The 8,820-nt window shown below is 42.4% G+C and overlaps 1 protein-coding gene across 1 annotated transcript; it reads right to left on the bottom strand.

Moving 5' to 3' along the window:
• Nucleotides 1–254: 254 nt before the first annotated feature.
• On the bottom strand, nt 255–3,476 carry LOC132882855 (uncharacterized). The gene is made up of 2 exons (XM_060915962.1): nt 3,243–3,476; nt 255–1,602 (listed from the first exon to the last, which is right to left on the bottom strand). Exon 2 carries the CDS (start codon nt 1,598–1,600, stop codon nt 632–634), a length of 969 nt encoding a protein of 322 aa, XP_060771945.1. The 5' UTR covers nt 1,601–1,602; nt 3,243–3,476; the 3' UTR covers nt 255–631.
• Between the last annotated feature and the right edge of the window lie 5,344 nt (nt 3,477–8,820).

Below are 8,820 nucleotides of genomic sequence, written 5' to 3'. Positions count from 1 at the left end.
CTTGTGCCCAGTCACACCTCTGGAAAAAATTTCAGAGCAATCCGTTCATTACTTTTTCCGTAATGTTGCTAACAGACAAACCAACAAACAAACCAACGCTACCAAAAACATAAGCTCCTTGGCAGAGGTAAAGATTGGTCACAACAGATATTGATTTGGTTTAGGTGTATTATTTTTATTGCCCTTGGTAACTTTTCATTTCATTATTTTTCATATCGTTGAAACAAGAAAAAATGTCTGCACACTTAGATCCTTTAGTTCATTTAATTGCCAAGCTTTCAGTCAGAGACCTTCCTCAGGGCACAAACAGATGGAGCATACAACAAACTAATCAATTAAGATTCATTAAGGTGCTCAGTCACACCTGCACAGATGAGTTGTAGTCCAAGTGTGGGAGTTGTAGTTTTTCTGTTCTTCCTAGTTTCATATTTCCTCTACCCAAGGTAGCTGGCATTAAATTGACCCCAAATGCACCAATAAAATTACCCACCACAAAAACATACATCTTTTTACATACAAACTTGAGTACATACACACATATAAGCAAATGTAAGTTCAAGATAACTGCATAAACATCAGCAAAAACTTCATAAACTGCAGTTTCAAGACTTAACAAATAGTATACCTCCAATCATAACATAACACTCATGTCAAAGTCTACATTTAACCCTTTGGGTTGTAGGGCATCTAATGTATGGATCCAAAACAATTCCCTTTGACATAGCACTTTATCAATGTTCCCACCCCTTAACAATTTAACTTGCTCAATTCCCTGAAACCGTAGGGAAGAAACAGGGTGGGCACACTCTACAAAGTGACAAGCCACAGGGTAATTAAGATCAGCCCGTCTAATCGAACTCTTATGTTCGCTGATCCTTTGTTTTAAGCTACGTGTAGTTTTTCCCATATAGACCTTATCACAGGGACATCTTAACAAATAAACAACATTCTTTGTATTGCATGTAATAAAACCCTTCACATTATAACTTTTACCAGACCTGGGGTGTTTAAAAGTATGAGTCTTATGTGTACTGTTACATTGGGCACAGTTGCCACAGGGGTAGTTACCATCCCTCAGGGGTGCTAAGAGTGTTTGAGCAGGAGCAGATCTTATACATGCTTTAACAAGCTTATTCCTGAGGTTGGGACCCCGTCTGAAGACAAACAACGGGGGATCCTTAAATTTACCCTGGAGTGAAGGATCGTCACATATTAAATGCCAATATTTCATGACTGTGTTTTTAATTATGTAGGATTTAGGAGTAAAAGTAGTAATGCAAGAAACTGAAAACTTTTTATCTTTTTTAACACTTTTTTTCAGAAGATGTAACCGTGGTGTGGACAGGGCAATATTATATGCCTCCTCAACAGTCTTCATGGGATAACCCCTAGCCAAAAATCTTTGTTTCATTTCTAATGCATTCTCCTCATATTCTTCAGTGGAGTGACAGATCCTTCTGAGTCTGTAGAACTGACTCTTGGGCAGTCCGTTTTTTAGGGCACTAGGATGTGAGCTGCTTGCCAACAAAAAAGAGTTGCGGTCCGTTTCCTTACGGTAGAGGGTTGTGGTCAGTTTCCCATCTTCTAGTCTGATCCACATATCTAAGAAATGCACACGTTTAGAGTCAAACTCACATCACATCACATCACATTATCTCTAGCCGCTTTATCCTTCTACAGGGTCGCAGGCAAGCTGGAGCCTATCCCAGCTGACTATGGGCGAAAGGCGGGGTACACCCTGGACAAGTCGCCAGGTCATCACAGGGCTGACACATAGACACAGACAACCAGTCACACTCACATTCACACCTACGGTCAATTTAGAGTCACCAGTTAACCTAACCTGCATGTCTTTGGACTGTGGGGGAAACCGGAGCACCCGGAGGAAACCCACGCGGACACGGGGAGAACATGCAAACTCCACACAGAAAGGCCCTCGCCGGCCCCGGGGCTCGAACCCAGGACCTTCTTGCTGTGAGGCGACAGCGCTAACCACTACACCACCGTGCCGCCCTAGAGTCAAACTCCACAGTGAATTTCAGGTCAGGGCTCATTTTGTTCAAGTGTGTGATAAATTCATTCAGCTCATTTTGAGACCCTTTAAAAACACAAAGAACATCATCTAAATATCTAAAATATCTGATGATGTTACTATAAAACGGATTTCTGTCCTCATTAAAAATAAACTGTTGTTCAAAAAATCCCACATACAAATTTGCATAGCTGGGGGCAAAGTTACTCCCCATACTTGTGCCTTTAACTTGGAGGTAATACTCTCCTTGGTGGAAGGAAAAGAAATTTAGTCTGAGGATAGATGATGCCAGATCACAGATGAAGGTATTTGGGGGGTTCTTATCCTCCGAGCGGTTCTGCAGATAATATTCAAGTGCTATAATACCTCGTTCGTGAGAAATATTTGTGTAGAGACTTTCTACATCAAAGGTGGCAAGGATGGTATCAGTAGGGAGATCTTGAAGTTCAGATATTTTATTTATAACATCAGTAGAATCTTGTACATAAGCAGGTAGCTTTTGTACAAAGGGTTTGATGAAATAATCCACAAAGTTCGATAATGGCTCAAGTAGGGACTCAATACTGGCAACTATGGGTCTGCCCTTAGGTTTAATTAGGCTTTTATGAATTTTAGGGAGCATATAAAATGCTGGGGTGACCGGATGTTGTTTATTTAGATAATTAAATTCATCTTTGGTTATCCAGTGTTGTTCCAATGCTTGAGTAGTCAGCTCAACAATTATGTTTTTAAAGTCCATAGTGGGATCAGTCTCAAGCTTCCTATAGAATGTTTCATCATTCAGTTGACGATATGCCTCAGTTATATAGTCAGTGCTGTTCTGGATGACTATAGCCCCACCTTTATCGACTGGTTTTATTATAATTTCAGGGGCTTTTGCAAGCTCCTGAATGGCATGTCGTTCATCTTGACTCAAATTTTGCTGATGTGAGTAAGGTGCATTCTGTAACTTCTCAAGAATCTCCTGTTCAACAACCCTACAGAATGTATTAATCGAGGGGTGGTTTACATGGGGCACAAAGGTACTTTTAGGCTTGAACTTAGCTTTATTTACACTTTGATTTTCATTTCCAGTCCCAAACATATATCTTAATTTAATTCTCCTGAAAAAGTGAAACATGTCAGTCTTAATTTCAAAAGAGTTTGTATGGTTGGTGGGAACAAAGCTCAACCCCTTACTCAGGGCTGACAAATGTTGTGGGGTGAGTACCTTGTCAGACAGGTTCACAACCGGACTCTGGCCTGTTGGCGTGTCACTGTCCCCATTGCTCCTCTGTTTCCTCTGTCCCCTCCTCGTCCTCCTCGTCCCCTTCTGTTTCCTTGCGGCTTCTTTCCATTGTCCCTTTGATCGTTTTTTGAAGGCTGACGTGTTTGGGAATGATGGGAACTATGGTAGGAGTCGGAGTCACTCGGGAAATCACTTTCAGAAGTAAAGCCAAACTGTTGTCTAGTGTTAAAAAAGATAAAAAGTTTTCAGTTTCTTGCATTACTACTTTTACTCCTAAATCCTACATAATTAAAAACACAGTCATGAAATATTGGCATTTAATATGTGACGATCCTTCACTCCAGGGTAAATTTAAGGATCCCCCGTTGTTTGTCTTCAGACGGGGTCCCAACCTCAGGAATAAGCTTGTTAAAGCATGTATAAGATCTGCTCCTGCTCAAACACTCTTAGCACCCCTGAGGGATGGTAACTACCCCTGTGGCAACTGTGCCCAATGTAACAGTACACATAAGACTCATACTTTTAAACACCCCAGGTCTGGTAAAAGTTATAATGTGAAGGGTTTTATTACATGCAATACAAAGAATGTTGTTTATTTGTTAAGATGTCCCTGTGATAAGGTCTATGTGGGAAAAACTACACGTAGCTTAAAACAAAGGATCAGCGAACATAAGAGTTCGATTAGACGGGCTGATCTTAATTACCCTGTGGCTTGTCACTTTGTAGAGTGTGCCCACCCTGTTTCTTCCCTACGGTTTCAGGGAATTGAGCAAGTTAAATTGTTAAGGGGTGGGAACATTGATAAAGTGCTATGTCAAAGGGAATTGTTTTGGATCCATACATTAGATGCCCTACAACCCAAAGGGTTAAATGTAGACTTTGACATGAGTGTTATGTTATGATTGGAGGTATACTATTTGTTAAGTCTTGAAACTGCAGTTTATGAAGTTTTTGCTGATGTTTATGCAGTTATCTTGAACTTACATTTGCTTATATGTGTGTATGTACTCAAGTTTGTATGTAAAAAGATGTATGTTTTTGTGGTGGGTAATTTTATTGGTGCATTTGGGGTCAATTTAATGCCAGCTACCTTGGGTAGAGGAAATATGAAACTAGGAAGAACAGAAAAACTACAACTCCCACACTTGGACTACAACTCATCTGTGCAGGTGTGACTGAGCACCTTAATGAATCTTAATTGATTAGTTTGTTGTATGCTCCATCTGTTTGTGCCCTGAGGAAGGTCTCTGACCCGAAAGCTTGGCAATTAAATGAACTAAAGGATCTAAGTGTGCAGACATTTTTTCTTGTTTCAACAGTCTTTTGGTTTTGTTTGGCACCTTTTTATCGTGAGTGCGGTGTGATCTGTTTAAATACTATTTTTCATATCAAAAGAATGTTGCTTTACTTTTTAAAATTGTAGAGTTTGGCAAAGAGATAAAAACTTGGTTTGACTACTTTGTAAATGAGTGAATATTTTCTGGTGCCATTGCCAAAGACTTGTTTTTTTATATACACTCACCTGCCACTTTATTAAGAACACCCATCCACCTGCTGTTTGATGCAGTTCTCTAATCAGCTGATCCCTTGCCAGTAGCACAATGCATCAAATCATGCAGATACAAATCAAGAGCTTCAGTTAATGTTTACTTCAAACATCAGAACGGGAAAAATTGTGATCTCAAAGTGTGACTTTCTTTCACTGGGGTATGGGTATTGGTTTGAGCCAGATGGACTGGTTTGAGTATTTCAGAAACTGCTGATCTCCTGGGGTTTTCACACACAGCAGTCTCTAGAGTTTACACAGAATGGTGCAAAAAAAAACCACAGAGTGAGTGACAGTTCTGTGGGTGGAAACAAACACCTTGTTGATAAGAGAGCTCAGAGGAAAACGGCCAGATTGGTTCGAGCTGCCAGGAAGGATATAGTAACTCATATAATCACTCTTTACAATCGTAAACAGAAACAGATGCTTTTCTGCTTTACAGTCGTGAGCAGAAAAGCATCTCAGCATGCAACAGCAGAAGAACACATTGGGTTCCACTCCTGCAGCCAAGAACAGGGATCTTAGAATCAAGAACAAGTTCCTATTAAAGTGGCTGGAGAGTGTACAGTGCCAGTCAAAAATTTGGACACACCTTCTAATTCTGTGGTTTTTCTTTTTCTTTTTTTTATTCATTAAAATTCACTTCATGTCTTAAAGTAATGATGGATGTTGATTCTCATTACTTAGTTGAGCAGTTCTTGACATAATTACTGAATGGATTATTACAGTTGTGTTGAATAGGGCTGTTTACTGTATTTTTATTATTTACTGTTTACTGTTTGATCTCAAATGCATTAAGAAGGCAAGAAACTCATCCACTAATTAACTTTTGATGAGGCACACCTGTTAATTGAAAAGCATTCCAGGTGACTACCTCATGAAGCTGGTTAAGAAAATGGCAATAGTGTACAAAGTGTCATCAAGGGAAGCTCTGGATATGCTGAAAAATCTAAAATATCAAACATTTTGCTTTTTTAAATACTTTTGTTTACCACATAATTCCATATACGTTCCAGGTGTTATTTCATAGTTTTGATGTCTTCAGTTTTGTTCTACAATGTAGAAAATCATCAAAATAATGATTAGGTGTGTCCAAACTTTTGACTTATACTGAAGATATAGATACTGTATAATCATATACTCTATTTGAGTATCTTCAGAAAATCTTCCTTCCTCATGTGATACGTTTTGTATGCAAATTATCATGGTTTTAGTGAATATGAAATATGCAATTACACCACAGTGCTGCTAAATTCTCAAATCTCATTGGTTAGAAGGCTTGTAATGATAATACCCCCTGCTGCCTTGTAAGGTATGCTATCAGAGGCAAAGGCTAGGAGAAGGCGACTCCGAAATCAAACCCATCTGCTGCCTTGTAGGTCATGTCTCTTTAGGCAAAGGCTAGGGTAGTGAACCCCGAATGAAAAATCCAGAGGGAGGGACCCGTTAGGCAGTCACCATGCATGCAATGCTCATGACTGGCATCCCCTGCAGTCCTGCTGAAACTCCAAACATATCGACCTTGTCTTTCCTTGGAAACATTCAACATGACCGAGAGGGGGAAAGTGGAACTTGGGCACAACACTTTCTCCATACCCATTGCCCAGGCATAGCAGCAAGTTGGTGGGTGAAGAGGACACTTCACGCTCATGGTGAATGCATCATGAGGGATCAACATGGAAGAAGGCAGTCTACCAATTCTAAGCCCCCTCGAATTGATGTAAGAGTTGACACCAGGGGCCTTCTTCAATGGTGGGAGGAGTCATTGCGCTCCACTGATCAGTTACCACCCACCCAAGCTGAGCAGCCCTCGGCCAATAAAGTACCGATCTGTCACAACTGCCTGCCTCTCTGGGTGCAAGAGGATAGACCAAAAGTTGAATGGCAGATGTATCCAAGGACCCAGTAAGAAACACTTCACTCAACTACATCTCAGAACATGGAATGTCTGAACTCTCTGCACTGGAACTGATGAAGAAGACCTTAGTGCCAGGAAAACAGCAATCATCAACCTTGAACTAGACAGACTCAGTGTGGACATAGCAGCTCCACTGCTAGGAGGAGCAATCCTGAACACAGTGAAGTCTACAGTACCAGATCATACCACAGTGCAGATTGCAACACAGATCATGCCTTAGTTCTCTCCAAAACCAAGCTGGCAAAGAAGAAGTCCCATTCTGCTAAGCAGCCCATCATCCCAAGGCTAAACACTGTCAACATGTGCGACCCTGCCAGATGAAGTGAATTCACAGCTAAGCTCACTGACTACCTTGAAGACCAAGGACCCAACACCAGCACAGCGCAGTCCATCAACCAGAAATGGAAAACCCTGAGCTCTGCCATGCTTGAATCAGCAATGGTTGGTTTTGGGAGAAAGCAGAAGATGCGTGAAGACTGGATGGAAGAGTATGCTGAGGTTCTGCTCCCTCTCCTGGAAGAGAAAAGGAAAGCACTGTTATTCTACAACTCCACACCCACCTAGTCACACTCAGATCGACTAAAAAATGCCAAAAGTAATCTTCGAAGAGAATCCAGAAGATGCGCAAACGAGTATTGGACCAAGCTCTGCTCGATATCCAGAATGCTAAAGATAGAGGTGACTCAAAGACGATGTTTGACAAAATCAAAACTGCAGTGGGCCCAAGCAAGACCAAGGTGGCCCCCATCAAGTCCAAAATTGGTGAGCTCATAGTCGATAAGAAGGAGCAGCTAGAGTGCTGGGTTGAGCACTACTCGGACCTCTACTCAGTGGAATGCCATCCGGAAGACCAAACTCCGCTGATCACTCTCTCTGTGATGACTGAACTCAACACGGTCCCAACCATGGAGGAACTGAGCAAAGCAATCGACCAGCTCTCCGGCGGCAAGGCACCCGGAACAGATGCCATCCCTGCAGAACTGCTAAAGCTGAACAAAGCATCCCTCCTACCACACCTACATCAACTCCTGACTCTCTGTTAGCAGGAAGGAACAGTACCATCTAGCATGAAAGACGCCAACATCATTACTCTCTACAAACAGAAGGGTGATAAAGGGGACTGTAACAACTACCATGGCATCTCCTTGCTCAGCATTGCAGGAAAGGCCTTTGCTCATGTCATCCTTACAAGACTACAGTGACTAGCTGAGAGAGTGCTACCCGAGAGCCAGTGTGGTTTCCGCTCAAAGCGCGTTACAACTGATATGATCTTCTCCCTCAGACAACTGCAAGAGAAGTGCCGAGAACAACAGAAGCCCCTCCACATTGCCTTTGTCGACCTAACCAAGGCGTTCGACATGGTCAGCAGATCTGGATTGTATACAGTTCTCAGAGCTTCTGGATGCCCACCAACCCTACTGAAGCTCATATCCTCCTTCCACGATGGAATGAAAGCCACAATCCAGTTTGACGGAGTAAGATCAGAGGCCTTTGAAATTAGAAGCGGGGTCAAACAGGGGTGTGTACTGGCTCTTACCCTCTTCGGTATCTACTTTGCCATACTGCTAGAAACAGCATTCCAGAACTCTGAAGGGGATGTACTCCTACACTGGAGGATTGATGACTCTTTGTTCAACCTCGCCCGTCTCAAAGCCAAAACCAAAATCCGACAGACAATGCTGTGTGACCTGCTGTTTGCAGATGATGCTGCACTTGTTGCTCACACCCCCACCAACCTTCAGGAGATGATCAACAGCCTGAACAAGACCTGCAAGGCCTTCTCCCTGGTTGTGAGTGTGAAGAAAACTGTTGTTCTCCATCAAGGCACACCTGACGGCACGCAAGAGCCAATAAGCCTTTCATCTTTGCTGTCTCAGGAAAATCCTTGGCATCAAGTGGCAGGACCGAGTGCCTAACACCCAAGTGCTCAAGATGTCTCACCAGTCGTCCATTGCAACCATCTTGAGCAAAAGGCGGATGAGGTGGCTGGGTCATATCAGGCGGATGGAGGACTCCCGCATCCCCAAGCAGCTCCTGTTTGGTGCTCTGGCTGGAGGCGAACGACATTGAGGACGTCCCAAACTCCGTTTCAAGGA

The sequence above is a fragment of the Neoarius graeffei genome, chromosome 3 (assembly GCF_027579695.1).
Source record: "Neoarius graeffei isolate fNeoGra1 chromosome 3, fNeoGra1.pri, whole genome shotgun sequence".
In the NCBI taxonomy this organism is placed as follows: Eukaryota; Metazoa; Chordata; class Actinopteri; order Siluriformes; family Ariidae; genus Neoarius; species Neoarius graeffei.
The sequence above is the reverse complement of the archived record's forward strand: the minus strand, read 5'-3'. Positions and strand labels throughout refer to the sequence as shown.